This window comes from Hylobates moloch, unplaced genomic scaffold, assembly GCF_009828535.3.
Source record: "Hylobates moloch isolate HMO894 unplaced genomic scaffold, HMol_V3 SCAFFOLD_4, whole genome shotgun sequence".
In the NCBI taxonomy this organism is placed as follows: Eukaryota; Metazoa; Chordata; class Mammalia; order Primates; family Hylobatidae; genus Hylobates; species Hylobates moloch.
The window spans coordinates 27,173,181-27,193,705 of record NW_026652279.1 but is presented as its reverse complement, the minus strand read 5'-3'; the positions used below and the strand labels follow the sequence as shown (position 1 = coordinate 27,193,705).

General features: G+C 46.5%; 1 protein-coding gene across 1 annotated transcript; it reads right to left on the bottom strand.

Annotated features, from left to right (window-relative positions):
* Positions 1 to 228: 228 nt before the first annotated feature.
* On the bottom strand, positions 229 to 12,439 carry BRK1 (BRICK1 subunit of SCAR/WAVE actin nucleating complex). The gene is made up of 3 exons (XM_032149688.2): positions 12,230 to 12,439; positions 1,445 to 1,527; positions 229 to 878 (listed from the first exon to the last, which is right to left on the bottom strand). Exons 1-3 carry the CDS (start codon positions 12,429 to 12,431, stop codon positions 852 to 854), a joined length of 312 nt encoding a protein of 103 aa, XP_032005579.1. The 5' UTR covers positions 12,432 to 12,439; the 3' UTR covers positions 229 to 851.
* Positions 12,440 to 20,525: the final 8,086 nt, after the last annotated feature.

Below are 20,525 nucleotides of genomic sequence, written 5' to 3'. Positions count from 1 at the left end.
ATAGTAAATACTTGGTAAATGTGCTGAATGACCAATGATACCCAGGATGAGCTAGTCAGCTGAAAGTCCAAACATGGGGACTTGGGCTGTTAAGCCACCTAGGCTTTGAATCAAACAGCTACATCTGAAAGTTTTATGTTAGAATAATAATGCCATATATTACATTTCTGTGCAATAAGTGAGCCCATCTCTAGCTCCTCTCCCCACCATAATCACAGCAGTCAGATAAAAAGTTGAGGAGTTTATTAGGGAAATATGAGAGGCATAGACACTCCAAGTGACAGAAATAAAAGTCTGAAAATGTCCCTTCAAGCCAAGTGGGGGCCTGGCCTTGACCTCCCCAAATCAACAAGAAACTGGTGGGTTAGCAACAACATTCTCTGGCAGCCACATTGCCAGGGCATGAGTGTCTTGACCAGGACTGCCCCCCAACTTCCCACCAAAGATGGGGAGGAGACAAAGACTGTTCACAGAAGCAGTGCAAAGGCAATGAGAACTTTAAGGAAAGTTTGAGAGACAGAGAAAGAAAGATAGAGGTGGGGAGGACCTTCACAAAGAGTCCCAGGCTTTTGGCTGTGAATGTCTCAAATACATTGATAAGTAGATGTATAAAATGTTACTGAAAAGGTAAAATGCCTAACGTCGTTTCCAACAGTTCCTCTGAACTTCTTCCCACATACCACATCACACCCCAGATGGCAGAGCCCAAAGGCCACACTTTTGAAAAAAGAAAAACAAGAATAAGCCCTGTTGCTCTTTAAGGAGAAAGGAAGGAGCTGAAGGCTGCTGGGGTCTTTCCCATGTGGCCTGTGTTGTGTAAAGCAACTTCCCAGCAGCAGCACGGCACTGTTCTAGGTGAGTGTCTCACCTTTTGTCACCTGTGAAAGGAAAGGAAAACTGACATTTAGATAAATTAAAAAAGATTAGAGGGGTCTAAAAAAAAATCTTACTTTAGATCCTAAGCAGTGAGAAATAGTAGAAAAGAAGATAGCTGTGAAGTCACAGAAACATCATTCAAATCCAGGCAATGTGCTTAACTTTTCTTTTCTGTTTTTTTTTTTGAGATGGAGTCTCACTCTGCCACCCAGGCTGGGGTGCAGTGGTGGGATCTCGGCTCACTGCAACCTCCACCTCCCAGGTTCAAGTGATTCTTCTGCCTCAGCCTCTCAAGTAGCTGGGACAACAGGTGTGAGCCACCATGCCTGGCTAATTTTTGTATTTTTAGTAGAGATGGGGTTTCACCATGTTGGCCAGGCTGGTCTCGAACTCCTGACCTCAGGTGATCCGCCCACCCTGGCCTCCCAAAATGCTGGGATTACAGGCGTGAGCCACCATGACTGGCCAGTGCTTAAGTTTCCTAAGACTGTTTCTGCTTTCAGGTTTTTTTCAGCAATAAGTGGAAATGTGCATTCTCTCTTGGAATGCCCTTGCCCATCAAACTCACCCGTGCTTCAATGTACTCTATTCTCCGTTCAAGGGCTGTCAATTTCTCGTTTAGTGTTGCAAGTCTTGAACGACAAGACATATCTGAGAAAAAGAGACTGGTGTTCAGGATTAATGTCACTCCGAACACAGACACAGACATATACAACACCTACACTGAAAAAGAGGAATAATACACAGAATACAAATGGAAGTGGATACAGTGCTAAGATCCACTCTTAGCACAGTTGCTTAGAGTGGATCTGCTGAACTTCCTATCAAGTGTTGCAAGTAGAGAATAATGTCCCCACAAAAACGTCCTTTCTTGCAGGGCACGGTGGCTCACGCCTGTAATCCGAGAACTTTGGGAGGACTAGGCGGGTGGATCACCTGAGGTCAAGAGTTCGGGACCAGCCTGGCCAACTTCGTGAAACCCTATCTCTTACTAAAAATACAAAAATTAGCCAGGCATGATGGCACATGCCTGTAATCCCAGCTACTCAAGAGGCTGAGGCAGGAAAATCACTTGAACCGGCGGGGCAAAGGTTGCAGTGAGCCAAGATCTCGCCACTTCACTCCAGCCTGGGTGAAAGAGCAAAACTCTGTCTCAAAAAAAAAAAAAAAAAGTCCTTTCTCTAATCCCTGGATCCTGTGAATATGGATTATACATGAGGAAACAGGGCTTTGCAGGTATGATTAAGGTTAAGAACCTTGAGAATCTAGAGTTTGTCTTGGATTGTCCATTTGGGCCCAATCTAATCATAGTCCACAAATGTAGGTGAGAAAGGCAGAGGAAGGGGGTCAAAGATGAAATGAAAGAAGAAAAAGAGATTCGAAGTGTGAAGGGGATGCAATCTGCCATTGCTGGCTTTGAAAGTGGAAGAAAGGAGCCATGAGCCAAGGGATGTAAGTGACCTTTAGAAGCTGGGAACAACTCTCAGCTCACAGCCAGCAACAAAACAGAGATCTCAGTCCTACAACGAGAAACTGAATTCTGCCAACAACCCAATATTCGAGGAACTAGACCCTCTCCTAGAGCCTCCAGAAAGGAAGGCAGTCCTGCTGAAACCCTGATTGGAGCTCAGGCCAGGAGCAGTGACTCATGCCTGTAATCCTAATACTTCAGAAGGCCAAGGTGTGAAGACTGCTGGCCAAGGTGTGAAGATTGCTAACCCAGTGACCAGTGTTTGATTTATGACCTACACATGGTAAATAATAAATTTATGTGGTTTAAGCCACAAAATGTGTGTAATTTGTTTTTTTTGTTTGTTTGTTTTTTGAGACGGAGTCTCACTCTGTTGCCAGGCTGGAGTGCAGTGGCGCGATCTCAGCTCACTGCAACCTCCGCCTCCCAGGTTCAAGCAATTCTCCTGCCTCAGCCTCCCACGCAGCTGGGACTACAGGTGTGCGCCACCATGCCCAGCTAATTTTTTTTTTTTTTTTTGTATTTTTAGTAGAGACAGGGTTTCACCATGTTGGCCAGGATGATCTCAATCTCTTGACCTCGTGATCCGCCCGCCTTGGCCTCCCAAAGTGCTGAGATTACAAGTGTGAGCCACCATGCCCAGCCTGTGTGGTAATTTGTTATTCCAGGAATAGCAAATGAATACACCAAGGCTGTACAGCCATTTACTAATGGCCTAACTAAGACTTTCAAGAGAGGGGACATGGCAAGAATAAGAAAATAATCTCAACAGGAAAGAAACGAGGCCGGGCGTGATGGGTCACGCCTGTAATCCCAGCACTTTGGGAAGCCAAGGTGGGCAGATCAACTGAGATCAGGAGTTTGAGACCAGCCTGGCTAACATGGTGAAACCCCATCTCTACTAAAAATACAAAATTAGCTGGGTGTGGTGGCAGGTGCCTCTAGTCCCAGCTACTCGGGAGGCTGAGGCAGGAGAATCACTTGAACCTAGGAGGTGGAGGTTGCAGCGAGCCAGGATTGCACCACTGCACTGCAGCCTGGGTGACAGAGTGAGACACCATCTGAAAAAAAAAAAAAAAAAAAGGCTGGGCACAGTGGCTCATGCATGTAATCCCGGCACTTTGGGAGGCCGAGGCAGGTGGATCACGAGGTCAGGAGTTCAGGGCCAGCCTGGCCAAGATGGTGAAACCCCGTCTCTACTAAAAATATGAAAATTAGCTGGGTGTGGTGGCGGGCGCCTGTAATTCCAGCTACTTGGGAGGCTGAGGCAGAGAACTGCTTGAACCCGGGAGATGGAGGTAGCAGTGAGCCGAGATTGTGCCACTGCACTCCAGCCTGGGCAACACGGTGAGACTCCATCTCAAAAAAAAAAAAAAAAAAGAAAGTAGAGGCTAAGAAAGCAGCAGAAATTATGGGGAGGGAAGGTGTGAGAGTTCTGAGCTCATTAAAGCCATGTCACTACTGTTGTTCCTAGAGGCAAAGGCCTTTCAGAACTAGAGAAAACTTGGAGAACATCAAATACCCTATAAAGCCCACATTCCATCTGTGAAAACAGCCAAAATTATTTTTCTTCCTCTAGCTTTTCCAATCTTCTTTTACCATCTCATTCAAGATGAAACCAGATTTAATTTAAAACATCTTTTTCTCTGCAAACTTCTGTAACAGGAACTATTCTTTTTCCAACTATTCTCAACATATAAGAGAAAAGGTATCTTAGCATGGTCATTATCTTCTACTCTCTCCTCCAACCTTGTTGTTCAGTCATCTCTCAACAACCTTCAGTTTTCAAGTCTGAAATATTCGCTGAGACTCTCCCACGTAATGATTTAACACTTAGCTAACAAGTTTCCCTTTCATCTATTCCCTGGCTGTTTTGCAAAAGCACTTCAGCATCCATTTTGACAAATCTTCCTGCACCCTGATCTTGCCTCAACTTTCATCTTATTATGTCCAAATCTTACTCATCTTGCCTGCCTATCTCCTTCAAGGCTAAGTTCAAATTCTATCTCTGAGAGGTCTTGCCAGATGGACATAATAATTCTCCCTCTTCTGTATTTATCTGAACATTTACGGATGAATTTTTTTTTTTTTTTTTTAAAGAGACATGGTCTTGCTCTGTCACCCAGGCTAGAGTTCAGTGTCGCAATCATAGCTTACTGCACACTCCAATTCCTAGGTTCAAGTGATCCTTCCACCTCAGCCTCCCGAGTAGCTGGAATTACTACGCAGTAGGTGGATGCCACTGTGCCTGGCTAATTTTTTTTTTTTTAGTAGATATGGGGGTCTCACTTTGTTGCCCAGGATGATCTCAAACTCCTGAACTCAAGCAATCCGCCTGCCTTGGCCTCTCAAAGTGCTAGGATTACAGGTGTGAGGCACCGTGCCAGCCTCTGAATTTCTAATTTGTAAGTTATTCATGTACTTGGTCTTTGGTTGCGACTTTCCTCTTTGGATAAAGATTTTACAAATAAGAATGTGCATCACTATTATTTAAGATGATGAAAAAGCAACAAAACCAAATGCCCATGATTGGAATGGTTTGATATAGTGCATCAATGAGACTAATAAAATAGCCACTGAAAGTTACAAGTGGCTGGGCGCGGTGGCTCATGCCTGTAATCCCAGCACTCTGGGAGGCCGAGGTGGGCGGATCACCTGAGGTCGGAGTTCAAGACAAGCTTGACCAACATGGAGAAACCCCATCTCTACTAAAAATACAAAAAAAAAAAAAAAAAGAAACCCTGTCTCTACTAAAAATACAAGATTAGCTAGGCATGATGGCGCACGCCTATAATCCCAGCTACTCAGGAGGCTGAGGCAGGAGAATGGCTTGAACCCAGGAGGCAGAGGTTGCAGTGAGTCGAGACTGCACCACTGCACTCCAGCCTGGGCAACACAGCGAGACTCCGTTTCAAAAAAAAAAAAAAAGTGGCCGGGTGCATTGGCTCACACCTGTAATCCCAGCACTTTGGGAAGCCGAGGTGGGTGGATCACCTGAGGCAGTGAGCCGAGATTGCACCATTGCACTCCAGCCTGGACAACAAGAGCGAAACTCCATCTAAAAAAAAAAAAAAAAAAAAAAAAAAAATTTGAGGAATATTTAATGAAATGGGAAAATGTTCATTTTACGAAGCCAAATGATATTTATGTACTTGTAATTTACAATTTATTTACATGTCTGATTCACCATTAGAACAAGTTAATCGAAAGAAGTACATATTGCCTCTTGTAACCTTAGCATATTGCCTGGTACACAGATATTGATTGAAAAAAAAAAAGATGGATTCTGGTATGTTAGTGGAACAAAAGATTGACTCTAGTGTAACTCTATTCACCTTACAAGTGGGAAAACTGAGGTCTAGGTAAGCTGAGGGCCCATGTTGGGTCACTGGTATTCTTTCCCATACTGTGTGCATCCCAGTGCACACTGCTACCATCTTTCTGTGCCTCCGGGGCTATAATTTATACCCCAGGTCTCCAGCCCAACTCTGCCACTTTCCATTCTTTCACCTGCTTAAAGTATACAATTCAGTGGTTTTTAGTATATTTACAGAGTTGTGCAATCATTATAATCTACTTTTAGAATATTTTCATCATCCCCAAAAGACACCTTATACCTCTCAGTCCTGTCACTCCCCATTCTGTCACCCCTCAGTCCCTGGGAACCACTAATCTTTGTCTCTATGGATTTGCCATTTCTGGACATTCTTCATTCTTTTTATGCTTGTGCTGCTTCCTTGAATTCCCAGGTCTAGCTTAAGTATGATCACTTCAGCATCTCCCTTTTCCTGGATGTACTGCCACTTTCTGTCGGAACTGCCCAATAGGACAAAGCCTCTTTTCAGTCTGGTTTTTGGAAGTCTGAAAGCACATTATGTATGCTACTGACTAAGAGCATGAATATTGTCTCTGACAACCTGTCATTTCCCATGAAGAAATACCAAAATTATTGGGGGAGGTGGGAGAGAGGGAAGGTTCCTTCCTGGGTGGCTATTCTGTTCTAGCTGTCAATTTGGTAATGAATTAGAATTCAAGAACAATACTATGCTACTGGCCTACATGGATAAACACTGTTGAGAAATAGAAAATGTTCGGCTGGGCGCGGTGGCTCACGCTTGTAATCCCAGCACTTTGGGAGGCCGAGGCGGGCGGATCACAAGGTCAGGAGATCGAGACCACGGTGAAACCCCATCTCTACTAAAAATATAAAAAATTAGCCGGGCGTGGTGGCAGGCGCCTGTAATCCCAGCTACTCGGAGAGGCTGAGGCAGGAGAATGGCGTGAACCGGGGAGACGGAGCCTGCAGTGAGCTGAGATCGCGCCACTGCACTCTAGCACTCCAGCCTGAGTGACACAGTGAGACTCCGTCTCAAAAAAAAAAGAGAAATAGAAAATGTTCAACTTCAGAAACCTTGGTCATATTTCAAATCCTAATAAGTATATGCTAGTTCAAATAAAAAACACTGAGAAAGCATTCAGCAGCTGGATAAATCTGAAACCAGAGCACAGGTATGTGTACATTATCACCAGCCTTTAACTGAAAATACCAGTTCTCGTTAGGGAACAAATGCTGTTATCAGATAGCTCCTTCTCTGAACTTACTGCATATAACTTTAGCATTACAAAAATCAATAATGTCAGGCCAGGCACGGTGGTTCACACCTGTAATCCCAGGACTTTGGGAGGCCGAGGTGGGCAGATCACTTGAGGTCAGGAGTTTGAGACCAGCCTGGCCAACATGGCAAAACCCCATCTCTACTACTAATACAAAAAGTAGCTGGGCATGCTAGCATGTACCTGTAATCCCAGCTACTCGGGAGGCTGAGGCAGGAGAATCGGTTGAACCCAAGAGGCAGAGGTTGCAGTGAGTCAAGATTGCACCACAGCCGGGCGCGGTGGCTCATGCTTGTAATCCCAGCACTTTGGGAGGCAGAGGCGGGCGGATCACGAGGTCAGGAGATCGAGACCACGGTGAAACCCCGTCTCTACTAAAAATACAAAAAATTAGCCGGGCATGGTGGCGGGGGCCTGTAGTCCCAGCTACTCGGAGAGGCTGAGGCAGGAGAATGGCGTGAACCCGGGAGGTGGAGCTTGCAGTGAGCCGAGATTGTGCCACTGCACTCCAGCCTGGGTCAAAAAAAAAAAAAAAAAAGATTCACCACTGTACTCAACCTGGGCAACACAGATTCCATTTAAAAAAAAAAAAAAAAAAATTACCAGGGTGGTGGCCATGCCTGTAGTCCACTATCAGGGGGCTGAGGCAGAAAAATCGTTGAACCGGAGGCAGTTGCAGTAACCCGATTGACCACTGCACCAGCCTGGGCAAATAAGTTCAGTCTCAAGTCTTTCTTTTGGAATGTTTTTGTAGTTAAGTCTTACTTTTCCAGCAAAATTCTGAATATCTTAGGAGTGGGTATCATACCCATTTATTCATATTTATTCCTTTCTCACAGCATCTGACACACACCAGGCATGCTACATTTGTTGGCTTAGTACAAAAACTAAGATTTTTAAAAAACAGTCATATTCTCTATTTTTTCTTTATACTTCTCTGCATATATTACCTTTAGAACCAGAAAAAAATAGGATAAGAATAAAAAGCGATAATCTCTAACCATCTATTTTTAGAAGCTTCACCAATTCCAAAGTACAAAATAGGCCTAGTGTTATGATATTATTGCTACATTATGATTTGTATGTCCTCAAGTTCACGTGGGAGACTGTGACTCTACTCTCACCAGCTAGAATCACAGGGTAAATGCTTTTCAGAAAGTCATTCACTATCTTAGAAAAACAGTTCTCTCTCCAAAATACATGGCCCATGCAGATTCTCTGTGGTCAGGGTAAGGACTACAGAATTGCTAACATATTTGAAGAACTTCAGATGCTCCCTCAAAGTAAATTATTTTTCTTTGAGACAGAGTCTCACTCTGTCACCCAGGCTGGAGTACAGTGGCACGATCTTGGCTCACTGCAACCTTTGCCTCCAGGGTTCAAGTGATGCTCATGCCTCAGCCTCCCAGGTAGCTTGGAATTACAGGCATGAGCCACCATGCCTGGCTAATTTTTGTATTTTTTATAGAGATGGGGTTTCTCCATATTGGCCAGGCTGGTCTCGAACTCCTGAGCTCAAGTGATTCACCTGTCTCGGCCTCCCAAAGTGCTGGGATTATAAGCATAAGCCACTGTGCCTGGCCTCAAAGTAAATTCTTATTTTTTTATTTTTATTTTTATTTTTGAGACCGTATCTCGCTGTGTCCCCCAGGTTGGAGTGCATGCAGTGGTGCGATCTCAACTCACTGCAAGCTCCGCCTCCTGGGTTCACGCCATTCTCCTGCCTCAGCCTCCCAAGTAGCTGGGACTACAGGCGCCCGCCAACACGCCCAGCTAATTTTTTGTATTTTTAGTAGAAACGGGGTTTCACCGTGTTAGCCAAGATGGTCTCGATCTCCTGACCTCGTGATCTGCCCGTCTCGGCCTCCCAAAGTGCTGGGATTACAGGCGTTAGCCACCGTGCCCGGCCATTTTTTTTTTTTTTTGAGACAGGGTCTTGCTCTTTCGCCCAGGCAGGAGTGCAGTGGCACGAGTGCAGAGCTTGCAGTGAGCCGAGATCGCACCACTGCACTCCAGGCGACAGAGCAAGACTCCGTCTTAAAAAAACAAAACAAAACAAAACAAACAAACAAAAAACCATTAGGAAAAGGAAATATATTTACTATTCATTAAATGGAAGTGGATCATCATAAAGGTCTTCATCCTCATTGTCTTCCTGCTGAGTAGGCTGAGGAAGAGGGGGAAGAAGAGAGGCTGGTTTTGCTACCTCATGGGTGGCAGAGGTGGAAGGGGAGGCAGGAGAGGTAGGCATACTGTATAACTTTTATCGCAATAAATCCACCTATGGCCAGGCACAGTGGCTCATGCCTGTAATCCCAGCACTTTGGGAGGTTGAACAGAGGTGGATCACTTGAGGCCAGGAGTTCAAGAGCAGCATGGCCAACATGGCGAATCCTGTCTCTACTAAAAATACAAATATTAACTGGGCATGGTGGCACACACCTGTAGTCCCAGCTACTCAGGAGGCTAAGGCAAGAAAATCACTTGAACCTGGGAAGTGGAGGTTGCAGTGAGCCGAGATCATGCCACTGCACTTCAGCCTAGGTGACAGAATGAAAATCTGTCTCAAAAAAAAAATCTACCTGTAAATGGATCTATGCACTTCAAACATGTATTGTTCAAGGGACAATTGTACAAGCCTACTAATGACTTAGGATGGGAAAAAAACATCCCATACACAGTCATCCTGACTCGTTCAATACCAAGACAACATACTCAAGTCTATCCTTATAATTTATCCAGTTTTGCAGCCTGTGGGGTCTTTTTCTAAACTCTTGCATTGTGATATTGTCATTTTTTTTTTTTTTTTTTTGAGACAGAGTCTCTATCTTTTGCCCAAGCTGCAGTGCAGTGTCACGATCCCTGCTCACTGCAACCTCTGCCTCCCCGGTTCAAGCAATTCTCCTGCCTCGGCCTCCTGAGTAGCTGGGATTACAGGTGTGCGCCAACACGCCCAGATAATTTTGTATTTTTAGTAAAGACAGGGTTTCACCATGTTAGCCAGGCTGATCTCAAACAAGACCTCAGGTGGTCCGCCTGCCTCAGCCTCCCAAAGTGCTGGGATTACAGGCATGAGCCACCATGCCAATCTTCAGGAACTTGCCTCAGGTACACCTAACTGCTAAGTCAAATTCCTTTGACTGTTAATCCTGCATTATAATTCTCTTCTTACTTAGTTGTATTTAATTGTTATTTTCTCTAAATTCACTTTCTAAAATCTTTAAAAACCACCTAGTAATTACTCCAAACATTTGGCCATTATCATCACTTTAAGGGAGGATAATGATCTAAGCTAAGGGAAGTCATTCCTTTTGGCTCCAAAAGACTGGACTTCTGTATGTCTAATTCCTTAGTTTAGAATTTTTGGAGGCAGGGCACAGTGGCTCAGACCTGTAATCCCAGCACTTTGGGAGGCCGAGGCAGATGGATCACTTGAGCTCAGGAGTTTGAGACCAGCCTGGGCAAGATGACCAAAACCTGCCTCTATTTTAAAAAGCACAAAAATCAGCCAGGTGTGGTGATGCACACCTGTAATCCCAGCTACTCAGGAGGCGGAGGCATGAGAATCACTTGAATCCAGGAGGAAGAGGTTGCAGTGAGCTAAGATCACGCCACTGCACTCCAGCCTGGGTTAGAGTGAGACCCTGTTTCAAAAAAAAAAAAAAAAAAAAGAATTTGTTGGAAAGCCCAAATAAAAAGTCTTTACTCTCTATCTGATCATAAAATGTGACTCTTACAAATCAGACATAAAGATATCCAAGCTGATCTCTCCTTGCCTATAAAGCAAGAAAAGGGACATTTCTCCTTTGCAAATCCTAAGCTTAAGCTTTTCAATTTTCAGTCAGTCGCCTAGGCTGGAGTGCAGTGGCATGAACATGGCTCACTGCCTCCAGGGCTCAAGTGATCCTCCTGCGTCAGCCTCCCGAGTAGCTGGGACAACAGGTGTGCATGACCATGCCCAACTAATTTTTTTGTTGTTGTTTTTTTGTAGAGATAGGATCTGGCCATGTTGCTCAGGCTGGTCTTGAACTCCTGGGCTCAAGCAATCCTCCCACCTTGGCCTCCCAAAGTGCTGGGATTACAGACATGAGCCACTGAACTCAGCCACGATTATAGTCCTAAACACCCTGCATGAAAATACTTTAATTCAAAAATAATGCTCTTCTTTGTCCTAAAGTTGTCATTATTTCATCTTCAAGATTAGAACTTCTTTGAATGTAGGACGTGGTTCTTATTCTGTGTCTCCCACTATGCCTTAAGAGAGGGCCTCACATGGAGCTCTAGCATCTCTCGCTGATGCTTTCTGACAATCTCTTGCTCTGTCACCTTTGTACTCCTAAGGCCATCAGTCCTTTAGCTAGAGAATAATTCATTTAAAAATGTTTCCAAAGTACACCAGTTGAAGAAAATGTCACTAGATGCATCCCTATATCCTGTTATTACACAAGAAAGTCTAACCAGTGCCAAGTTCTCTTAAACACTTGGAGAAGAAGGGGTAGGAGTCTCGATTACTTTGCTTGCTGTTCATAGGGAAGAATTTAAGGCTGTCACAAGCAGGCCATGCCTAGGAAAGATTCTGGTAAAGATGTCTTTCTGCTGAAGGCACCCGACCTGTGTTAGCTCTGAGGAACGGGCTAGAAGCAGACAGAACACCTACCATAAGCTATATACTAGCAATACAGAGAGGACTTCCAAGGTCCTACAAGATCCTGGCATCCCTCTGACTTCATCTCCCACACTCTCACCGCAGCAGACATAGGAAACAGGAAGGAATGGACAAGACGCGAGTGGTTGACAACGGGTCCAACTAAAAGGCACGACGCTAGAGGGTATCGACCAGATCCTGAAGATGGGGAACGGTCAACAGTCTTGAAACAGAGCATTGACACGGTCCCAGATGCTCACTTTGAGTGCAAAGTGGCGACTGGAATGGATGCAGAGTACAAAGGAGACAGGGAGACCACTTAGGAGAAGAACCAGGGAGCGAGGATGGGGCTGCCTGACGCGTCTAGGAGAAGGACTTGTAGAATGGATCCAGAGGGATGGCAGGAAGCCATGAGCTCAGCGTAGGGCAGGATAACCCTACAGAGACTGTCTAGCGGAGCCTGAGGGTCAGGGCGGGAGGGAGAAGGTGGGACCTGAAGGGGGAAGTGAAAACCCGCAACGGCCGAAGGCTGCGGGAGTCCTCTCAAAACATCTCCCCGGCGCCCCAGCCCAAGCACCTCAGCGGCCTCCCTCCTCCCCGCCTCCCCTTGCTGGCCCGCTGACCGAACGAGTTGAGAAAGTCCGCGATTTTCTTGATGCTGCTGGTGATTATCTCAATGTACTCCCGGTTAGCCCAGTCCTGGTGAATCTCCCGCTGCACCGGATCCTCCTGTCCCGCCATGGCGGCCGCCTGAGGAAGAGCGACTGCGCAGGCGTCCCGACCGTACAGGCCTCTAGTGCGCCTGCGCTGCCAGGCGACGCCCATCGTCTTGAGCACCCACGAATTCTCGGGCATTGTGATACGCCTGCGCAACGTCACGTCCTCGCCGGCGTTTGCTCTCTACTCCCACGCTATAGAAAACAGACACCTCGACTCCGGCGGCGAGATTGTAGTGCACGCGCGTTATGGTCGTTAAATGGGCGCGTGGGGTCTTGCCGTCTCCCTCAACTGCTCCAGGCTCAGGTTGCGCAGTCAGTGTCCGCAGTAAGATGGGCACAGTCGATTAAATCACACTAAATACAAGCCTTTTTTTTTTTTTTAGACGGAGTCAAAAATGATATGGTCATAAATAGCTGGGCACACTGCGAACTGGAACAGCCCTTTTCAGAAGGAAATTTGTGTTTTTGTGTTGTTTTTTGAGACAAGGTTTTTTCTTGTTTTTTGTTTTTTTGAGACGGAGTCTCGCTCAGTCGCCCAGGCTGGAGTGCAGTGGCGTGATCTCGGCTCACTGCAACCTCCGCCTCCCAGGTTCAAGCGATTCTCCTGCCTCAGCCTCCCGAGTAGCTGGAATTACAGGCGCCCGCCACCACGCCTGGCTAATTTTTTTGTATTTTTAGTAGAGATGATGTTTCACCATGTTGGCCAGACTGGCCTCGAACTCCTGACTTCAGGCAATCCGCCCGCCTCGGCCTCCCAAAGTGCTGGGATTACAGGTGTGAGCCACCGCGCCCAGCCTGAGACAAGGTCTTACTGTCGCCCAGGCTGGAATGCAATGGCATGATCATGGCTCACTGCAGCCTCGAACTCCTGGGCTCAAGCTATCTTTCAGCCTCAAGCTATCCTCCAGCCTCAGCCTCCGGTGTAGTTGGGACTACAGGCTCACGTCACCACGCCTGGCTAATTTTTGTATTTTTTGTAAATGGGGTTTCACCATGTTGGCCAGGCTGGTCTGGAACTGACCTGAGGTAATTTACCCACCTCGGCCTCCCAAAGTGCTGGGATTATACGCATGAGCCACCATGCCTGGCCTATTATGCAGTCATTTAAATGCTAATTATGAACACAAGCAACATGAAAACACATACAATAAATTGAGGGGAAAAACAAAATATCCTCCCTCCCTCCCTCCCTTTTCTTACTTTTTTTTTTGAGACGGAGTTTCTCTGTTAATGCCCAGACTGGAGTGCAATGGCACGATCTTGGCTCACTGTGACCTCTGCCTCCCAGGCTCAAGTGATTCTCCTGCCTCAGCCTCCCAAGTAGCTGGGATTACAGGCACCCGCTACCACACCCGGCTATTTTTTGTATTTTTTAGGAGAGATGGGGTTTCACCATGTTGGTCAGGCTGGTCTCAAACTCCTGACCTCAAGTGATCTGCCCACCTCAGCCTCCCAAAGTGCTGGGATTACAGACATGAGCCACCCTGCCTGGCCCACATTTTTCTTTAATTGCAACTATGGAAAAATGTATGTTTGAGGACAACAAGGATCTACCAAAAAAGTCAGTATCTGCTTTGCTAAGGTAGTGGAATATGAACAACTTTATTCTCGTTTCAGGGAATACTTACAATCTGGCATGCAGTAAATGCTCTTTTTTTTTGAGACAGAGTCTTGCTCTGTTGCTCTGGCTGGAGTGCAGTGGCTCGATCTCAGCTCACTGCAACCTCTGCCTCCCGGGTTCAAGCAATTCTCCTGCCTCAGCTTCTCAAGTAGCTGGGACTACAGGCGCATACTACCACACACAGCTAATGTTTGTATTTTTTTTTTTTTTTTTTTTTTTTTTTTTTACTAGAGATGGGGTTTCACCATGTTGGTCAGGCTGGTCTCAAACTCCTGACCTCAGATGACCTACCTGCCTCAGCCTCCCAAAGTGCTGGGATTACAGGCGTGAGCCACTGTGCCTGGCCAGTAAATGATTTTTATTAAAAAGAAAAAATGTGGCCGAGTGGCTGGGTGTGGTGGCTCACACCTGTTAATCCCAGCACTTTGGGAGCCTGAGGCGGGTGTATTGCTTGAGGCCAGGAGTTCGAGACCAGCCTGGCCAACACAGTGAAACCCTGTCTCTGCAAAAAATAGAAAAATTAGTCAGGCATGGTGGCATGTGCCTGTAATCCCAGCTACTTGGGAGGCTGAAGTGGGAGGATCACCTGAGCCCAGGGAGGTCAAGGCTGTAGTGAGCAGTGATTACACTCTTGCACTCAAGCCTAGGTGACTGAGTGAGACCCTGTCTAAAAAAAAAAAAAAAAAAAAAAAAAGGCTGAAGAGTCAGATTACTGCTAGTATTAGCATTAACTGGGAAGCAACCATCACTAACAGTTATTTACCCCAGTAGAGGATTTTATGACCTATAAAGATGCTTTTATAGCTATGACCTCAGTGGACCCTCCCAAACCCTGTGGAAGGAAGCCAGGAAGAAGTTTCTCATTTGAAAATAAAAAATCAGGAATCTGATGTTCAAGGTAACAAAGCCAATTAAGAGGTAGACCCTAACCAGCTGATTCCAGACTTCATTATTTCTTCATTATACCACTCTGAAAACAGGTTAAAGTCTGTCTGAGCAACCCTATGAATACATATAAATTATTATTATTATTTTTTTTTTTTTTTGAGACGGAGTTTTGCTCTTGTTGCCCAGGCTGGAGTGCAGTGGCGCCATCTTGGCTCACTGCAACCTCTGCCTCCCGGGTTCAAGCGATTCTCCTGCCTCAGCCTCACGAGTAGCTAGAATTACAGGCATGTGCCACCACGCCTGGCTAATTTTTTTTTTGTATTTTTATTGGAGATGGGGTTTCTCCATGTTGGTCAGGCTGATCTTGAACTCCCGACCTCAGGTGATCCACCTGCCTCGGCCTCCCAAAGTGCTGGGATTACAGGCATGAGCCACCATGCCTGGCCTACATATAAATGATTTCTAAAATAAATAATAGATATAGAGAATTAGGGAAGCCTAAGCATGCAGTAGGCTATTTGCTGCTCAAGGCCCTGTATCCTAAGTGATGCTGTTGAAGTGGCATTTTGCTTAGATATCACAAAGTCAGATAGACCTGCTTTTCCTTTAAAGGTATTGCACCGGCCGGGCATGGTGGTTTATGCCTGTAATCCCAGCACTTTGGGAGGCCGATGCAGGTGGATCATCTGAGGTCAGAAGTTGGAGACCAGCCTGGCCAACATGGTGAAACCCTGTCTCTACTAAAAATACAAAAAAAAAAAAAATTGGCCGAGGGTAGTGGCAGGCACCTGTAATCCCAGTTACTAGGGAGGCTGAGGCAGGAGAATTGCTTGAACCTGGGAGGCAGAGGGTGCAGTGAGCCGAGATCACACCATTGCACTATAGCCTGGGTGACAAGGGTGAAACTCCGTCTCAAAAAAATAAAATAAAAAATAAAGGTATTGCACCATGGTTTGAAATCTTAAGTCTACCATCCAGGAGTCATTTCACCTCTCTTAGCTTTGGTTTCTTTATGTATAATTCAAGGATAACAACACTGATGAATTAGGATTGTTGGAGGATTATGTGAGCAAGTATAAATAAAACACTAAGCACAATGCCTAGCTCTTCATAAAGCAGGCACTCAGGATCAGTTTATATTTTCTTATTATGCAGATGGCAGAAAACTGTATCCAACAATTTTTTTTTTAATGATCATCTTCCATGGACAGGTCAGACTCAAGTCTTGTCCTTTTGCTTGACTTTCTATACACCTGTTCCAGAATCTCCCCTGTAATTCCAAATGACTCAAGGATATGATGCTGTTCTTGAGTGAAGATGGTTCCTTTGGACCTCAGGAGCCTTTTCCTAAATGCTTTACAGAGCTTGCTGTCAGACAGTCCTCTAGTTATGGGTTTGCTAGCATGATAGTTCTTTTCTTTTTTTTTTTTTGAGATGGAGTTTTGCTTTTGTTGCCCAGGCTGGAGTGCAATGGCGTGATCTCAGCTCACCACAACCTCCACTTCCCAGGTTCAAGCGATTCTCCTGCCTCAGCCTTCCCAAGTAGCTGGGATTACAGGCATGTGCCACCAAGCCCAGCTAATTTTGTATTTTTAGTAGAGATGGGGTTTCTCCGTGTGGGTCAGGCTGGTCTTGAACTCCCAACCTCAAGTGATCTGCCCACCTCTGCCTCCCAAAGTGCTGGGATTACAGGCGTGAGCCACCACGCCCGGCCGATAGTTTTTCATTGTAGGAATTGTTTCTGATGAGTGATACAGGGCTGCAGAGGCCAGCTTTGGAAATGTTGTTGGTACAACAAGGAATGCTACAGTTAACATAGGGAAACCAGGTCCCTGTCTTCACTTTTTTTTTTTTTGAGACAGAGTCTCATTCTGTTGCCCAGGCTGGAGTGCAGTGGTGCGATCTCGGCTCACTGCAACTTCTGCTTCCTGGGTTCAAGCAATTTGCCTGCCTCAGCCTCTTGAATAGCTTGGATTACAGGCATGTGTCATCATGCCCGGCTAATTTTTGTATGTTTTGGTAGAGACTGGGTTTCGCCATGTTGACCAGGCTGGTCTCAAGTTCCTGACCTCAAGTGATCTGCCTGCCTCAGGCTCCCAAAGTGCTGGGATTACAGGCACGAGCCACCGTGCCCAGCCCGTCTTCACTTTGAGTTGGTCATACACTTCATGGAAGTTGGGGATCTCATTGATGACTTCAGATATAAGAATCAATGTGGAATCAAAGCTCGAAGAAATATAGCACTTGTATTAAGCCTGGTCATTTGAGCCTCCTTTGCAGTCATATGCAGTTGGACCATCACTGGCACAGCTGGGCCTGTTAAGTCAGTATTTCAAATTCCTACTAACACTTTGTGACACCATATTTGTGCCACAATAAATGTAACATGTGCTGAGACATCTAAGGATGGATACAGCTTGTGCACCATAGCAATGTTGCTGCCTGCTTTGAAAGCATTGAATCAGCTTTTGGCAGAGTAAATGTGGCTATTGTCATGAGAATCCATGAACAGTGCAACCAGAATGTTGAGCACTGGATGATACAGATCACATTCTGGTTTTCCACATGGAGCATGCTATCGGACTTGGAGGTGATGGTGAATGGCACTTCTGAGAACACGTCCTTTAGAGCTGGGCAGACTGCACAGGGACTGTTGTACAAATTCTTTTTTTTTTTTTTTTCCAGACGAAGTATCACTCTGTCACCCAGGCTGGAGTGCAATGGCACGATCTCGGCTCACTGCAACCTCTGCCTCCTGGGTTCAAGCGATTCTCCTGCCTCAGCCTCCCGAGTAGCTGGGATTACAGGCGCCCACCATCACACCCAGCTAATTTTTGTATTTTTAGTAGAGATGGGATTTCACCACGTTGGCCAGGCTGGTCTTGAACTTGTGACCTCAGGTGATCCGCCTGCCTTGGCCTCCCAAAGTGGTAGGATTACAGGCGTGAGCCACTGCACCCAGCCCAAATTCTTATAACAGTATGAAGCCCTATCTATCCAATAATTTTTAAACATGCAATTTTGCATTGAGGACTTTCATTTAAAAAACAAAACAAAAACCAAAACCACTGTGCAATTAAAACCTAAATGAAAACGACTGTTTTCTTTTAAAATAAAAATGTCGGCTGGGCACGGTGGCTCAAGCCTGTAATCCCAGCACTTTGGGAGGCTGAGGCGGGCGGATCACGAGGTCAGGAGTTTGAGACCATCCTCGCCAACATGGTGAAACCCCATCTCTACTAAAAATACAAAAAAATTAGCCGGGCATGGTGGCGGGCGCCTGTAGTCCCAGCTACTCAGGAGGCTGAGGCAGGAGAATGGCATGAACCCAGGAGGCAGAGCTTGCAGTGAGCCGAGATCATGCCACTGCACTCCAGTCTGGGTGACAGAGTGAGACTCCGTCTTAAAAAAAAAAAGATGTCTTTTTTATTCAAGAGGGAAATAAAGCCAGTGTGGTGGCTCACGCCTGTAATCCCAGCACTTTGGGAGACCGAGACGGGCAGATCACGAGGTCAGGAGATCGAGACCATCTTGGCTAACACGGTGAAACCCCATTTCTACTAAAAATACAAAAATTAGCTGGGCCTGGTGGTGCACGCCTGTAATCCCAGCTACTCGGGAGGCTGAGACAGGAGAATCGCTTGAATCCAGGAGGTGAAGGTTGCAGTGACCCAAGATTGAGTCACTGCACTCCAGCCTGGGCAACATGGTGAGACTCCGTCTCAAAAAAAAAAAAAGAGGGAAATAAAAATGAACTAATTGGCAGGGCGCGGTGGCTCACGCTTGTAATCCCAGCACTTTGGGAGGCCGAGGCGGGCGGATCATGAGGTCAGGAGATCGAGACCACGGTGAAACCCCGTCTCTACTAAAAATACAAAAAAAAAAAATTAGCCAGGCGTAGTGGCGGGCGCTTGTAGTCCCAGCTACTCGGAGAGGCTGAGGCAGGAGAATGGCGTGAACCCGGGAGGTGGAGCTTGCAGTGAGCCGAGATTGCGCCACTGCACTCCAGCCTGGGCGACAGAGCGAGACTCCGTCTCAAAAAAAAAAAAAAAAAAAGAACTAACTGGGGAAAAAAGTTTTGTAATTCAAAATCATTTGTGTCTCTTCCAAGTCTCACTATTCTATGCCTCTCCATGTTCTGACCTGACATGCCCTCCAAACTCTTCTCCACTTACCTCTTCTTCCACAAGGTGCACATGCACACACAGTGGGTGTGTGTCTTCTAAATCAGGATCTTGCCTGACTCTATTCTCAGACCCTCAGTCTTTCTCCATCAGCTTTACCCAAAAAACCAGAACAAAGGTGACAAGTCTTATTTGTGGTGTGTGTTCTATAGTTTGTAAAATGCAAGGGCAATTCTGGGTGTACAAGGGAAGGCCAAGTAGGCCATTAGTTACTTCCTCCCACAAATATTGCACACTGCCAGACACAGCAATAGCCAGGTACTGGGAATACAGACATCAGCTGGGTAGACTCCTCCCTTCCCTCAGCCATACAGGGTCATTATTTTAAGTGATGATTACAAAGTTGTCAAATCACTCCTTCACTAATATGATGAAAGTGTATTTCTGCATTATAAGAATGAGACAAAATCATTCTTTTTGAGATTTTTTTGTTCTCTTTTTGAGCCGGGCGTCTCACTATGTTGCCCAGACTGGTCTTGAACTCCTGGGCTCAAGCAGTCTGATCGTCTCAGCCACCTAGACAGCTGGGATTACAGGTACTCTGAGGTTTAACAGAAGGCTGAGAAAGGTTTTCTGTCAGGAAATCAAGGAAAGACGTGCGTTTCCTCCTGCTCTTGACAGGCGAACATTTATTAATTCTCTTTCTTTGCCACTGGGATCATTCAAATAGAGCAACAAAACCTGAGAGCTCTGGGTCACTCTGCCTGAGCACCCACTGAACAGAGTGTGATGAGTTGGGACTAACTTTTTTTTTTTTTTTTGAGACGGAGTCTTGCTCTGTCGCCCAGGCTGGAGTGCAGTGGCGCAATCTCGGCTCACTGCAAGCTCCGCCTCCCGGGTTCACGCCATTCTCCTGCCTCAGCCTCTCCGAGTAGCTGGGACTACAGGCGCCCGCCACCACGCCCGGCTAATTTTTTTGTATTTTTTAGTAGAGACGGGGTTTCACTGTGGTCTCGATCTCCTGACCTCGTGATCCGCCCGCCTCGGCCTCCCAAAGTGCTGGGATTACAAGCGTGAGCCACCACGCCCGGCCTGGGACTAACTTTTAACACTAACTACAGGTCCTGGGACTTTTATGCAGGCCTCTGACCACGGCCATTGAAGTAGGGGTGGCCTGTCCTCTGTGGCTTGATCAAAGGCACACAGGTGTGGCACGGTAGGGAGGAGGACAATGGAGGGGACAGGATTCGAACCAGCCCTCCTGAAGGCCAAGTCCTGGACAAGGCATTCCAGTGAGGTGGGGGCGGGGAGTGTGGCCCTGACGCCTCCCAGCAGGGCGCCTCGAGCCCCAATCCCCGCTGCGGCTCGGGCTGTCCTGCGGTCCTGGATCACAAAGGCGGTTGCCAGGCGCCACGAACAGCGGCCGCCACTTTGGAGCGTGCGACCCTCAGAGTTCAGCAGGTGAACCCCGGGCCCTGATGGTGGGACTGGGCCCGGGTTCCCACCGCATCGTCCGCCTCAGCCAGAACCTTCTGGTCCCCGCCCCCAGATAGGGACCCAGGAGGCC

Excerpts from the sequence above, each read along its gene's own strand:
- BRK1 (XM_032149688.2), bottom strand. The coding sequence starts at position 12,431 with ATGGGCGTCGCCTGGCAGCGCAGGCGCACTAGAGGCCTGTACGGTCGG. Across the intron at positions 1,528-12,229 it reads GGACTTTCTCAACTCGTTCG|ATATGTCTTGTCGTTCAAGA; the intron begins GTCAGCGGGCCA and ends TCTTTTTCTCAG. Across the intron at positions 879-1,444 it reads TAGAGTACATTGAAGCACGG|GTGACAAAAGGTGAGACACT; the intron begins GTGAGTTTGATG and ends TTCCTTTCACAG.